This window comes from Platalea leucorodia (genome assembly GCF_965183815.1).
Source record: "Platalea leucorodia genome assembly, chromosome: W".
Lineage (NCBI taxonomy): Eukaryota > Metazoa > Chordata > Aves > Pelecaniformes > Threskiornithidae > Platalea > Platalea leucorodia.
Genome location: NC_138859.1, coordinates 17,768,649 through 17,784,260, shown reverse-complemented (window position 1 = coordinate 17,784,260; position 15,612 = coordinate 17,768,649). Strand labels below are relative to the sequence as shown.

Below are 15,612 nucleotides of genomic sequence, written 5' to 3'. Positions count from 1 at the left end.
TTAGCTTGAACAATGTTCATAGCATCACTTTTAAATAAGTTCTTTAACTCAAATTTCTTTAAATTACGTATTTATTCTTTAGCAATTGTAGGTTCTTTTGTAGCAGTTACTGAGTGGCCTACCCTAAATAACTTGTGGTAAGCTCCAGATATACTAGAAGTCAATGTCTGAACTTAGTTTCATTTTAAAACTCCCTTACATTAACTGCTTGTGTTAGATCCTATCTTTCTTTCCAAAATGACCCTCCTAACTTCTGTTTCATTTAAACTTAATTATGGAAAGGGGGGGGGTGTCCTCAGAAGACTGGATTAAAAGATATGAAAATATATGTAGTTAAAAAAGATGGGTAGTTATGGATAGTGTTAAATGCCTGTGCTGTTAAAAGCTTAGTGCACTAGAATTTAAAAACATTGCTTTTTCACATTAGTTTCCTGGCTAGCCCTTGAAGCAGATTTGTAAGTTCTGTACAAGTCTGAGATTTGTACAGCAGTAGAATATTTAATTTATTTTGAAATAGTATTCAGTGTGTAATATTATCAAATTGTATATGTAGTTCTATTCAAGAGAAGAAACTAAATATTTTTCCCTTTTGGTTTTAGTTAAATCCCTCAAAATTAGAAAAAAATGAAGATGTAAACACTAATTTGGCACATCTACTCAGTATACTTTCAGAATTGGTGGAGAAAATATTCATGGCTGCAGAGATACTGCCTCCGTAAGTTTGCACTCTTCTGTTCAAATTTGTACTTGAAAATTCCTGTTTGTGTGATTTACACTGTACCATAAAATGGTGTTCTTATTGTTTTATCTTATACTAATCAGTCCTAAGAAGAATTTCTTTAGGGCTGTTGTATGTACAGAGAAAAAAATAACACTTGAATGAATTGTGCTTTTTGCACATGCGGTCGGTTGACCTTGGCTGGATACCAGGTGCCCACCAAGCCGCTCTATCACTCCCCCTCCTCAGCTGGACAGGGGAGAGAAAATATAATGAAAGGATCATGTGTCGAGATAAGGGCAGGGAGATCACTCAGCAATTACCATCACAGGCAAAAAACAGACTCGACTTGGGGAAATTAATTTATTACCAATCAAAATCAGAGTAGGATAATGAGAAATAAAACCAAATCTTAAAACACCTTCCCCCCACCCCCCCCTCCCTTCTTCCCAGGCTCAACTTCACTCCTGATTTTCTCTACCTCCTCCCCCCGAGCGGCGCAGGGGGATGGGGAATGGGGGTTGCAGTCAGTTCATCACACGTTGTCTCTGACCCTCCTTCCTCCTCACACTCTTCCCCTGCTCCAGCGTGGGGTCCCTCCCACGGGAGACAGTCCTCCACTTTTCCAACATAGGTCCTTCCCACAGGCTGCAGTTCTTCACGAACTACTACAGCGTGGGTCCCCCATGGGGTCACAAGTCCTGCCAGCAAACCTGCTCTGGCATGGGCTTCCCACAGGGTCACAGCCTCCTTCGGGTGCATCCACCTGCTCCAGCGTGGGGTCCTCCACAGGATGCAGGTGGATATCTGCTCCACTGTTAACCTCCATGGGATGCAGGGGCACAGCCTGCCTCACCATGGTCTTCACCATGGGCTGCAGAGGAATCTCTGCTCTGGCACCTGGAGCACCTCCTCCCCCTCCTTCTTCACTGACCTTGGTGTCTGCAGAGTTGTTTCTCTCACATATTCTCACTCCTCTCTCCCAGCTGCTGTTGCGCAGCAAATATCACAGAGGCACTACCACCGTCGCTGATTGGCTCAGCCTTGGTTAGCGACGGGTCCGTCTTGGAGCCGGCTGGCATTGGCGCTCTCGGAGATAGGGGAAGCTTCTAGCATCTTCTCACAGAAGCCACCCCTGTAGCCCCCCCACTACCAAAACATTGCCACGCAAACCCAATACACTGTTACCGCAAACTGGTCAAAAAAACTTTCTAACACCAATTTGGCATTTAGAAAGCAGTCATTCTTTATTGCAGCGCTGGATGCATGGGGGATACCTCCACCTAACGTGCATACCATCATACAAAACTACAGCATATTTATCAGGTTACATGATTGGTATAAACCCGCCTAAATTTACACTTATTGGTTAGTGATTAACATTGCATACACTATTGGTTTACTGTATTTCAATTAGCCTCGCTTGCTATGCAAATTAGCACGCATGCTCTTTTCAGGTGGGGGGGGGCAAATCTTTTCGGTCCTGAATTGAGTCGGTGGTCGCAATCTCCCTTTGCCGCATTTACCTTTCACCCAGTTTCTGCAGTTTTATCAAACTTCATGCTTCTCTGGCCACCTTCCAGTCTTTGGTGCCAAGATGTTCCCTTTTATCGGCTTGTTAGCTCTTCTTCAAGGCTAGAGCCCTTAGTTTTCCACAGTTCGTTACTTATACAAACACACTCATCTCTTTTAGCTCCCTCCCAAATTCCTTTCCCAAGGCACAAGTGGTTAGTAGTTTTGCTAATTGGAAAATTACTGTTTCTGCTTAGCTTTAGAAACTATTTACAACAGCACGTCGGTTTGCATAGTACATTCTGTGTATGCATGCACCTTGTGTGCACTATGTGTGGGTGCACGCAGTGTCTGTGAGCACCCTACATCTATGTACGTGATTGATACCCCAGCTAGGGTATCAACACCACAAAAGCTAGCACGTGCTTTTCTTTGAGGGAGAAGCTACTAGATCCAAGGGGTCAGTGAAAGAAGAAAAAAATTAAAATATCAATATATTATCTCCACAAAGAGGTAGAGGACAGTACTAGTTAGTAGACAATTGTATATATTTAAGGTGGTTACGAGTTCTTTCCAGTCCTCTTACTCTGAAAAAGTGATGGAATTATTAACAGCATTAAAAATACAAATGGGTAGTAGTAGAATGATACCCTGCTGTGATTACTTCTGTTTATCAGGGAAATACACAGGTTATTCTTTTCCTTTTTTTTAAAAAAGCTAAAAAAACTTATTTAGACTGAAACCATTGAATAAAAAGTGCGCAGCGCTAACAGTTTTCTTTCACTTTTTTATCATTAGCTTTTAATGTAAACAAAATGGTGAATTTTGCATTGTGTACTGGGTCTGGCTGGGATGGAGTTAATTTTCTTCATAGTAGCTGGTATGGTGCTGTGTTTTGGATTTGTGACCAAAACAGCATTGACAACACACTGGTATTTTGGCTACTGCTGAGCAGTATTTGCACAGTGTGGAGGTTTCCTTTTTTTGTCCTCCTTTTTGTCACTCACCTGCTGCCTGCTGTTCCCCCACCGCCCAAAAAAAAAAAAAGATGAGTAGGCTGGGGGTGCGCAAGAGGTTGAGAGGGTACGCAACCAGGACAGCTGACCCCAACTGACCAAAGGGATATTCCATACCATATGACGCCATGCTCAGCAATAAAAGCTGGGGGAAAGGAGGAGGAAGGGGGGTGTTAAGAGTTATGGCATTTGTCTTCCCAAGTAACTGTTATGCATGATGAGTTCCTGCTTTCCCAGAAGTGGCTGGACATCTGCCTGCCAATGGGAAGTAGTGAACGAATTCCTTATTTTGCTTTGCTTGTGCACACAGCTTCGCTTCACCTATTAAACTGTCTTTATGTTGGCCCATGAGTTTTTCTTGCTTTTGCCCTTCCGATTCTCTCCCCTATCCTGCTGAGGGGAGTGAGGGGGAGTGAGCAAGTGACTGGGTGGGGGCTTAGCTGCTGGGCAGGGTCAACCCACCACAGAATGGCAGAATAGCACAGAAGTTTCTTTTGTGTCAGCGATGGCAAGGTTAGCATTAAAAGCTTCATTCTTTTAAGTATATAGTGCATCTCTTAACAGATGGCAAGGTTAGCATTAAAAGCTTCATTCTTTTAAGTATATAGTGCATCTCTTAACATTTTCTGAAATACACCAGAGTGCTCCCATTTTTTGATAGGACTATTGCTTAACTACTTTTAAACACCTAACCTGTATTTATGGATACACAAATTGTTATTCATTCAGTTAAAAAGTGGAAAAAAAACAAGAAAAAAAGCCACCGAACCATCATTTTTTTCATTTTTAAAAAGGAAACACTACTTAAATAATAGGAAAAATAGTATTATAAAACATTTAATGCACATGTGAATAATCAGAATTTTACCTGCACAAATAGAATAGTGTATTAGTCGAGGACTTTCTTTGCCATTTGTAAATGGACTGTCATAGCAGATTTTAAATTAATTTAAAGCTTATGTCTGAATTATAAACCTAGTGTTGATAATAATTCTGCATTAAGCAGGAGGTTGGACTAGATCCTTTCTGACCAGCTTGTTTTATTCAGTGAAGTTTTTTAATGAAATGATTAATTAGCTATTATTTTTACAGGACGTTGAGATATATTTATGGATGCTTGCAGAAGTCTGTTCAAAATAAGTGGCCAGCTAATACCACAATGAGAACAAGAGTTGTTAGGTAAGTTACTTGTCACTTTATTCTATGCTGAAAATAATCTTTTAACGTCTTATTACTGTCATACTTAAGTGTGCTTATCTATTTTTTCTTTTAGTGCCAAAACTTTATAGTACTTATATAGGTTACAAGAATATTTAAGATCATTATGGTACTGGGGCATGCTATCCCAATTAAGGATTGAGAGCTTGCTAGATTCTTAGTCATGCTGTTGGAACCTTGCTATAGCTGTAGTATAGAGGTCAGTATAGCTATACTTAATAGCTTTAACTTTGAATTTACTTGTATTTTGTTAAGTTTTACAAACTAATCTAAAATATTGATTTCCTTTTTCATGTTGGGAAAGAGAAAAAGTTCTCTCAAAGTGATAGTTAACCTTTGTGATACCTCTGGAGAGCAGTGACCTGAAGATGATGTTCCTGTCATACGCCATCTGGGAGGACCATGCCTTATCCAGGGGCTCCTATGTAGTGTGTGTTAATTATTGGAAAAATCTTACACATGCTAAGATCAATGTCCTTTAAAATGCAGACGTAACATGTTAAGGAAACTAATACCTTCTCAGAAAGGTGATTGGACTGTCATTAGATTTCACTGAGGTACTGTCTGCATTGGAATATATAGTTCTCTGCATCAGTGAAGACTCCCAGTGCTGATCATCAGAATCAACACACTGTTCATTTCTGAAAATACGTACTTCTATGCTGTCCCAGTTTTGTTTCATTTCTCTGCTCCATCCCAATCATGTTGAAACATTCCAGAGCCTCTGTAAAAATGTTGCAGGCTACTGAACCTGGCTCCTCTGAACTGGCACTGAGTACAAAAACGCCAGTCTGCATTCAGAAATCAATTGAATAAATAGTTCTTCCTTTAACACTATCAGTTGCCAGTGCAGGTCAAAAAAATCTTTGACAAAAATGAGGTCTTGACACTGTTGTTCTAAATGATACTGGGGGTTTAAGGGTATTAGAGCCACATCTCTTCTACATTTGCTTTACCTTTTTTTGCAAGCCTAGCTTGCTGGTAGACCAGTATCTGGCACTGATATGATTTGCTGAGGTTAATCTCCCATTGAACAGAGTCTTCCAGATGATTTTTCATTGGCTCTTGTTTATCACTTTGGCTGGAGACAGAAATGAAGACATGAGAGCCCTTCCTTCCCCAGAGTTTCAGTAAATGTTAGTGTAATTAGTACAGTACCTTCCATGCTTATTTTCCCTATCATTTAGTGTTTGTAACAATAGTGACTCAAGATTTTCTTGAAGAAAAATCTTCAATAAAATGCCTGCCAACAGTGTTCTGTAGGGGTTTTGCCTTCAAATTGAGGCTGCTCTTATCAGAGGTGTTGGGGCTAGCCTATTGCAAGGGTGTAGAACTTAGAAGCAAATACCATGTCTCTTCCTGTTCCTTCCCATCTCCAGAGAGAGCCATGTGGGTTTCCTTAAGTGGATAGAGCTGACATTCAGAATTTTCCTGGGGTCTCTGCTGGATACTATAAATATTGGGTCCCTTTCTCTCATCATCTTAGCCTTCATAAGTGGATACTTGTGACTTGTCTAGTCTAGAGTACAGGTTTTTTTGCAGCCTCCAGTGAAGAATATTATATTTTATCGCACTGGTTTTGGTCCAAGAATGATTACATATTCAGAGACAGGTGGATAGTTTTTAAGTGTCTGGGTAGCTTCCCTTCTATATCATTCAGAAAGTGCTGCCATTTCTGTCTGGTTGTAAAAACCCATGTATAGGTATTGACTCATTCTTAATTTAGACAGCTTGACCAGTGTAAGAAGCACCAAATCTTCTGTATCTGCAAGGTCCATTACCCCAGTTGTCTTCAGCTTCAGGCCATCTACAAGAGAAATGGGTGTATGTGCCATGGCTTCAAAATTATTTACTTCCTCATAGCTTTAAGTTCATCTCATAGAAAATATTTTTGTTTCACACTGGGCCAGGAGTGTTTTGTCAGCCCATAATCCATGGTTCTTGGAGAAATAGGAAACTTCTGTAACAGTATATATTGGAATTCAAGTGTCTTAGAGGTGTGTTAACCTCACTGATACACGTGTCACTTCTAGTTAATAATGGACAACGCCATCACTGTATACTTAACAAGCAAGGTAGTGCAAGGTCCACTTCCATTCTTTTGTAAGTGGTCAGGCTTTGGCATTGCTGTAGTGAAAAAGCAGTCTGCTGGTAGCGTCCGCGCACTCTGAACAAAACGAGAGGTGAGTTGGATTGCTTTAGTTGGTCCATGTCACTTCATTTTATAGCAGTCTTCCAGAATTATGGTACCTGAGATGGATATTTTTTACTTCAGTTGTCAACAGAAAGTTAGATTTTTCTCACGCTAAACTGAAAGCTATTTTGGGTTTCTGTTTAATAAGTTCCTAGTTCTGCAGTCAAACTGAGCACTTTTCCCTAGCTTTCTAGATTGTCTGGGTGGCAGCAATTACTTCTGTGAGGAAAGTAGCTGATCCAGTATTATTCTTCTAGGATAATAGTGTACTGTTATCAGGATATGGATCAGTTCAAGCCGAACTAAGGCCATGTTGCTGCCAAAAGAGAGGTTCCATTCTGACTGTGCACTCTTGCTCTCCTTATGTTGGCTTGGGGAAGCGAGTGGCTACAGGATGAATTACTTGCTGTAGTAGACAGTGGAACACTTGTGGGAGGCAGGAGACGAAGTGCTCCTCCTTTTTAAAGCCAGTGTGGTCTTAGACTACAGGCTTCAATAGGGCTTTACAGTTAAGCTTTTCCCAGGTGGTTTCAGAGGTTCACCTTAGTTGGGAAATCAATATGCCTGTTTTTATTTCAGTTTTTATCATAGTTGAAATCATAACAAGACATTCTTAATTAACAAACATATTCACAGAGCACAGGCTGGTTGTTTGTCATCTATCTCAAAAAGATTTCCACACTGACTTAAATGTTTAAAGACCACATAATTTTACATTAATTCTTTAACTTTATTATTGAACAAAATACATTTTTTTTTCCATTTCAGTGGCTTTGTTTTTCTTCGACTGATTTGTCCTGCTATCCTGAACCCAAGGATGTTTAATATCATCTCAGGTGACTATGCTTCAGACTGAATTCATACTTTATGTAGTAATAGGCATGAACTTTAGTGCCTAATTTAGCAAAATATGAAGTCTTTTGAACACTGTGTCCAAAGTCATGTTATCCATATCAATTGATTGACTTTCTCCCTAAGGCAGCCAGCATATAGTTTTCACCCTCAAAGGTTAGACAGTGTTTATTCCCAATGTCTTGTTTTAAAGTAAAAAAAAAAAAAAAGAAAAAGTGAATGTTAAAGAAAAGTGTTTCATAAAGAAAATTGTTGTGGGTTAACCCTGGTGGGCAGATAAGCACCACACAGTTGCTTGCTCACTTCCCTCCTCACCCTCAGTAGGATGGGGAAAGAGGAAAGGAAGAATAAAAACAAGAAAACTTGGGGGTCAAGATAAAACAAACAAACAAACAAACAAAAATTAAATAATTGTTTAATAAGTGAAGGATAAATGGAACAAAACAAAACAAGTGACGCAAAGGCAATCACACCACCTCCCATGGGTAGACTGATGCCCAGCCAGTTCCTGAGCAAAAGATGGCTAACACCCATAAACCCCCCTCTTTTCCCTTTTATTGCTGAGCATGACGTTATATGTTATGGAATATCTCTTTGGTTAGTTTGGGTCATCTGCCCAGTTGTGTCCCCTCCCAGCCTATTGTGCACCCTCCAGTCTATTCACTGGGGAGGCAGAGTGAAAAACAGAAGCGGCCTTGATGCTGTGTAAACACCATTCAGCAAAAGCTATAACATTAGTGTGTTATCAGCACTGTTTTGGTCAAAAATTTAAAACAGCACCATATGAGCTGCTATGAAGAAAATTACCTCTATCCTAGCCAGGCCCAGTACAAAAGCGTTACCCTGTTTTTTGATGCTCTCTTTGTAGAGTGCATCTCTATTAGTAAATAAAACAGTGACAGGGGCTATTCCTGTTTGCTAGAACAGGATTCTGAAATTGCTGTGCTGATCTGTAGCACAGTTCTGGCTGATATCAGATAGCATTCTCCTAAACAGTTCTTAGGCGTGATTTGGGTGTTGGCCTGCATCAGGGACCACATCTGACACAGTTGGCGTGGGGCTTTGTTGTGAAGCTTTAACGGTGAGGGCATGGATTATTCCATGGCAGTTGGCTTAAGCACCTAGAAATGTTTCTGAACATTTTAACTTACAGATGTAGTTGAGGTCTTACAGATGCAACAACTAGTATGTGTGTTACTGTTGTTCTAGACATAAGGCTGTGTTGATGGGATTTCAGGTTTTAAGTTTTGCTGTATTCCTTTGTGGTGGATTGACCCTGGCTGGACGCCAGGTGCCCATCAAAGCCGCTCTATCACTCCCCCTCCTCAGCTGGACAGGGGAGAGAAAATATAACGAAAGGCTCATGGGTCGAGATAAGGACAGGGAGAACATTCACCAATTACCGTCACAGGCAAAACAGACTCGACTCAGGAAAACTAATTTAATTTATTACCAATCAAATCAGAGTAGGATACTGAGAAATAAAAACTAAATCTTAAAAACACTTCCCCCCCTCCCTTCTTCCCAGGCTCAACTTCACTCCTGATTTTCTCTACCACCTCCCCCCGAGAGGCGCAGGGGGATGGGGAATGGGGGTTGCAGTCAGTTCATCACACGTTGTCTCTGCCCCTCCTTCCTCCGCAGAGGGAGGACTCCTCACACTCTTCCTCTGCTCCAGCATGGGGTCCCTCCCACGGGAGACAGCCCTTCACGAACTTCTCCAAAGTGGGTCCTTCCCACGGGCTGCAGTTCTTCGAGAACTGCTTCAGCGTGGGTCCTTTCCATGGGGTGCAGTCCTTCAGGAACAGACTGCTCCAGCATGAGTCCCCCGCAGGGTCACAAGTCCTGCCAGCAAACCTGCTCCAGTGTGGGCTCCTCTCTCCACGGGGTCACAGGTACTGCCAGGAGCCTCCTCCAGCATGGGCTTCCCACGGGGTCACAGCCTCCTTCGAGTGCATCCACCTGCTCCAGCGTGGGGTCCTCCATGGGCTGCAGGTGGATATCTGCTCCACCATGGACCTCCATGGGCTGCAGGGGCACAGCCTGCCTCACCATGGTCTTCACCATGGGCTGCAGGGGAATCTCTGCTCTGGCACCTGGAGCACCTCCTCCCCCTCCTCCTTCACTGACCTTGGTGTCTGCATAGTTGTTTCTCTCACATATTCTCACTCCTCTCTCCCAGCTGCTGTTGCGCAGCAGTTTTCCCCCCCTTCTTAAATATGTTATCACAGAGGCGCTACCACCATTGCTGATTGGCTCAGCCTTGGCCAGCGGTGGGTCCGTTTTGGAGCTGGCTGGCATTGACTCTATCAGACACAGGGGAAGCTTCTCGCAGCCTCTCACAGAAGCCACCCCTGTAGCCCCTCCCCCTACCAAAACCTTGCCACGCAAACCCAATACATCCTCGTGGGAGGAAGAAAGGAAAGGCATAAACTACTGGTGGGAAAACCGTAGTACTAAAATATTGGGACACCTGAGTTCCATAGTTTTAAAAAGTTTGCATATGTTATACTTGATCTTTGTTTCATTGTACCCCCTCCTTTTTTTCTTTTTTTTGGCAAAGATTATCCCAACCTAGAGTGCATTTGGTTTGCACTAGCCATTGTTTTTCCTCCTTCTCTCCCTAACGCCTTCTCAATTTTACCTGTAAAATACTGGTTTGGAAATAGGAAGAAATCAGAAATCACTTGTGTCAGAAACCCTTTGGGGAAAAAACTTTTCCTTTTTTGCCTTTATAGGCAGCTTTTCAGACAACATAGCAAGTTTTCTGTACTCTCTCTATAAGCTATACTAAATGAGAAGGCCTGACTGAATCAGTCCAAAAGTTCCTTTCTCCTTTTAATCATTTTCATACACACTTTGGGGAAAGCATTTAAGAACCATGGTCTCGTATATGGTGATCCTTTCTTTATTATTTTTATCATCTTCAGATTTGTGAGTTACATATTTTCTAACTTGGGGACTGCATTGAGACCACTGTGTCTTTAGCTGTAAATGGAGTTGTTATCCATAAATTTGTGTAATCCCTTTTAAGCTTGTCTGTAAGTGTTAGCCCTGTTTAGAAGTTCAGATAATATTCTTCATTTTCACTAAGGTAAATTTATGGACTCTAAATGGGGCTGTTAGAGCTGTTAAAAAAAAAAAAAAAGGAAGTGGGCTCTCTTTCTTTTGGAGCAAAGCTTCTAACATACTTCTGTGCTGTAATGGGGTGGGGAGGGGGAGGGGGAGGGGAAATATTCTGAAGGCTGGGTGTATAGATAGAGTTCAATTTCAGCAGCAGTGTGCCTATCCTGTCACCTCAACAACTGTTCTGAAAAATCTTTACTGAAAAAGTTAAAAGTCCTTCATTTCAACCTTCTCTAGTTGTTTTTTTCTTAAGAATACACTTCTTTAGATCAGTTCTCTTTACCTGAACTTCCCAATTCTAAGGCTAGTAATGTTTTCCAGCATTGCTTCTTCAAAGGGATGTACAGTACTAAGCACGAGATGCAATGAACAACTGAGATTAGTTGTATGATTAGTGCCTCAGTCTAAGTTCCAGCTATGCCTAAAAAGTTGGAACTTATTTTTTAATTAATTGCAATGCTGAGCGGGGAAGGGGGCAGAAAGACAGAAGATCAAAACATGCAGATAGACAGTGAAGAGTATATAGCATTCTTATGAAGCACCGTGAAATTTAGAGTTTATATAATAACCATGTCAGTTTTGGAACACTTAAATGGCCTGTAAGTGGAAAGCCAGATTTGACCATAACTGTTTAAAAACAAACTAAAAAATCCTATGCTTAACACTAATCTCTTATTCAGTTAAAACAACTTTTTCCAACAAGTGATTGTACCAGGAGTTTCTAGCATTTGATTTGTGCAGTAAATAGCTGTATTTTCATGGAAATACAAGCCACGATTGCATGCAATGTTTAGTCTATTTTCCTGGTACTCATAATTTAAAGTATAATTTGCATAACAATGCAGGACGTACTTATATGGGTATGTGCAAATAAGGAAAAGAGTAAACTTAATTATTTTATTAGATTCTAACAACAAATAATCTTCCTTTTAACAGAGCTGTTTAATTTTTGTGAAAAGGGTTTTCACTTAATTCATAAAACTTTTGTTAACCTTAGGCTTCTAAGGAACACTTTATTTTACTTACTTTGTTCTGTAAGCAACTAGTACAGAAAGTCAGATATGCATATTAATATTTTTTGCGGACATAATTACTAAACCGACAAAAGTTTACTTGATCATGAGATATTTTCCACATGCAGTTCTGTTACAGCATTCAAAGTATTTAATTCCATGATAAATAACAAATTGTAGAAGAGCTTAACTTTCATGTGACTACTGGAAGTTTTAAATGAAATGGCCAGTAACTCTCTACTTTGTATTCCTATCAGATTCTCCTTCCCCTACTGCTGCAAGAACACTGACGCTGGTTGCCAAGTCTGTGCAGAATTTAGCAAATCTGGTTGAATTTGGAGCTAAGGTGAATATAATTTTGCACAGAACAGCCTGCATTTCCAATATATTTCAATGTTCCTGTTTAATACAGACAAAAATCTGTTGCTGTTTTCTTGTGCAAATCCTGATGTGTGACCTGGGTGTCTTCATCAGCAAGGAGGTCTCGTTCCTGCAGTTTCTTCTACCCTCTTCAGTTGGAGCTCAACAGGGTATTGATTTAAACTAGAGCAGTAGCATAAAGTCTGGCTGAATTGGAAAGAGGAGTCAGTCATTTGAGAATGAGTCATCTAGAAACTTATGTGAATGATTTGGTACATACCATGAAGATTTTGAATCTGGTAGTATGAACAACAGCAGTGACCTGTTAAAATAATTGATGAACCAACGATCATACTAGGAGGTATTATAAAGAGTGATGCAACCATATTTTCATGCTATGAGAACAGATAAACTCAGACATTTGTTCCAAAGACAACAGTGGAAGTATGTGGAATGTTTTTTCTGTCTGTCAATGACAAAAAGGGTAGCAGTCATACTCTAGTATTCATAGAATCATAGAATATCTCAAGTTGGAAGGGACCCATAAGGATCATCAAGTCCAACTCCCTGCTCCTCGCAGGACTACCTAAAACTCCTTGAACTCTGACAGGCTTGGTGCCATGACCACTTCCCCGGGGAGCCTGTTCCAGTGACTGACCACCCTCTCAGTGAAAAACCTTTTCCTAATGTCCAATCTGAACTTCCCCTGATGCAGCTTCATTCCATTGCCTCGTGTCCTATCTCTGGTCACCAGAGAGAGGAGATCAGCACCTCCCCCTCCCCTGCCCCCCTTGAGGAAGTTGTAGACTGCGATGAGGTCACCCCTCAGCCTTCTCTTCTCCAAGCTGAACAAGCCAAGTGACCTCAGCTGCTTCTTTTAAGTCTTGCCCTCGAGACCTTTCACCATCTTGGTTGCCCTCCTCTAGACACACTCTAATAGTTTGATGTCCTTCTTATATTGAGGCACCCAAAACTGCACACAGTACTCGAGGTGGGGGCCACACCAGTGCAGTGTAGAGTGGGACAATCACCTTCCTCGACTGGCTGGCTATGCTGTGGTTGATGCACCCCAGGACACGGTTGGCCCTTTTGGCTGCCAGGGCACACTGTTGACTCAACTTGCCATCAACCCAAACCCCCAGATCTCTTTCCGTGGAGCTGCTCTCCAGCCTCTCGTCCCCCAATTTGTACATATAACCAGGATTAACTAGAGCACAAGTCTTATGAGGAGCAGCTGAGGGAGCTGGGGTTGTTTAGTCTGGAGAAGAGGAGGCTGAGGGGAGGCCTTATCGCTCTCTACAACTACCTGAAAGGAGGTTGTAGCGAGGTGGGGGTCGGTCTCTTCTCCCAAGTAACAAGGGATAGGACGAGAGGAAATGGCCTCAAGCTGCACCAGGGGAGGTTTAGGTTGGATATTAGGAAAAATTTCTTCACCGAAAGGGTAGTCAGGCACTGGAACAGGCTGCCCAGGGAAGTGGTTGAGTCCCCATCCCTGGAGGTATTTAAAAGACATGTAGATGTGGTGCTTAGGGACATGGTTTAGTGGTGGCATGGCAGTGCTAGGTTAATGGTTGGACTTGATGATCTTAAAGGTCTTTTCCAACCTAAATGATTCTATGGTTCTATGATTACCCCATCCCAGGTGGAGAATCTGGCACTTGCTCTTGTTAAATTTCATATGGTTGGGGATTGCCCAGCTCTCTAGTCTATCCAGATCTCTCTGTAAGGCCTCTCTACCCTTGAGGGAGTCCACAGCTCCTCCTAGTTTAGTATCGTTGGCAAACTTACTTAATGTACATTCGATTCCTGCGTCCAGATCATTTATAAAAACATTAAAGAGCACTGGCCCTAAAATTGAGCCCTGGAGAACCGCACTAGTGACTGACCGCCAGCTTGACGTAACCCCATTTACTATAACCCTTTGAGCCCAACTCATCAGCCAATTGCTCACCCAACGTATTATGGACTTGTCTAGCTGTGTGGTGGACATTTTATCCAGAAGGATACTGTGAGAGACAGTATCAAAAGCTTTGCTAAAATCCAAAACCACCACATCTACTGGCTTCCATTGGTCAACTAGATGAGTGTTGGAGTTGGAAAAGTGGGAGAGGAGAGGCAGCCAGCCATCCCTCCACAAAGAAAACATCTATGTGATGGTAAAATGGGTAAATTTTATTTAGGAATATCCATATCAAAAAGACAACTGAGAAATGCTAGAGTAGAAATCTGTGATTAGAAAGAATCCATTCAAGAAGGATGTGTCATCTGCCTTAAGTAGATGATGGGAGCCTTTTTGCATTTCCATTGATTATTTGATGTCCAAATGGGGAGACATCTTTAAGTAATATGGGCATGTCTCAGTACAGAACCTTGAAATACATTCCACATCCATGTTCTTTTATATACTATATGAAATAATTCACTTTCAAATTGAGACCAATTAGGACTAAACTTCCAGCCTGGATATAGAGTATTTTAATTCTGAAACAAATGAGCAACTGCCAACCTCTGGGTCCCCCCCTACACACACACACTTTTCCTCTACTTATTCCTTAGACTGGTGTTTTCTGTTGGTACAGCATTTTGAAACACCCCTTTTATTTGTACTCATTTTCATATTGCTTGACATAATTTTGTAAATCAGTTTTACAAGTTGCACTAAAAAGCCTCAGCTTTTAATAAAGTTTCTATTGCATCACTAAAAGAATGCCAGCAACAATTGGTCTGTTCTGGTTCCCAAGTTGCAACATGGCTGAACAATAAAAATCTGTTGACTTAAGCATAATGAAAGCAAGCAAGTTCAGGCTGCCATTATAAAGCCATTTGTCTGATATACTCACAACTTGGAATGTAAGCATTAACGAAAGAACGAGAAGGAGGGCGCTTATGTCCTGATGTTACCTCTGAAAGTGTTTTCTCCATTATATAGCTGCAATGAAAAAAAGAAGTCCATCTTCAATATTTCAGAAATGTAAAATTTCATGTCACAATGCATATATAAACAATTTCAGAATCCATCTGGAATACAAAAAAGTGTAATCTTTTGTCTGGTTGTACACCAGTCATTATAAATTCACTTGAAAAAATAAAATCACTCCAGATGACACATTTGTGTTTTGCAGCGTCATTTGTCTCTGATTACAATGTGTTCACTTCGGGTATGACTATTAAATTGGTATTGATTTGTTCTAACAAATACTTTTAAAAATTACTAGGAGCCATATATGGAGGGGGTAAATCCATTCATCAAGAGTAACAAACATCGCATGATCATGTTCTTAGATGAACTTGGGGTAAGTGGTTTAAAAAAAAAATATTGGATAGCAATATTGTAAATTAAAATTCTTTACAGTTCTTGTTAACTAGCTCAAAAATGCATCAGCTTCCACACAATTTTGAATGCTTGTTACTGAAAAATTTTTCTTATGCATGTTTAGGAACTGCAGATTGCTGGCCTGTCACACAGAATTAAAACCAATCAATCAAATGTCCTGTTAGAAAGATTTTATTCATTTAATACTGCTGTAGACATGAGATCTATTTGAGCTTCTCCCTGAGGATTAGGGCTTTTGGCCAAAAATACCAATCTTTTAAAAAAATATT

At 41.0% G+C, this 15,612-nt stretch overlaps 1 protein-coding gene across 1 annotated transcript in view; it reads left to right on the top strand.

The window, feature by feature from the left end:
• Window positions 1-15,612, top strand: part of LOC309601581 (ras GTPase-activating protein 1-like) — a gene marked incomplete at both ends in the record, with an annotated part of 90,954 nt that overhangs the window by 72,096 nt on the left and 3,246 nt on the right. The window contains 5 exons of the mRNA XM_082334678.1: window positions 600-715; window positions 4,339-4,425; window positions 7,427-7,494; window positions 11,907-11,995; window positions 15,225-15,302. Of these exons, the coding sequence (XP_082190804.1) occupies window positions 600-715; window positions 4,339-4,425; window positions 7,427-7,494; window positions 11,907-11,995; window positions 15,225-15,302 (438 nt within the window). The remainder of the gene's footprint in view (window positions 1-599; window positions 716-4,338; window positions 4,426-7,426; window positions 7,495-11,906; window positions 11,996-15,224; window positions 15,303-15,612) is intronic.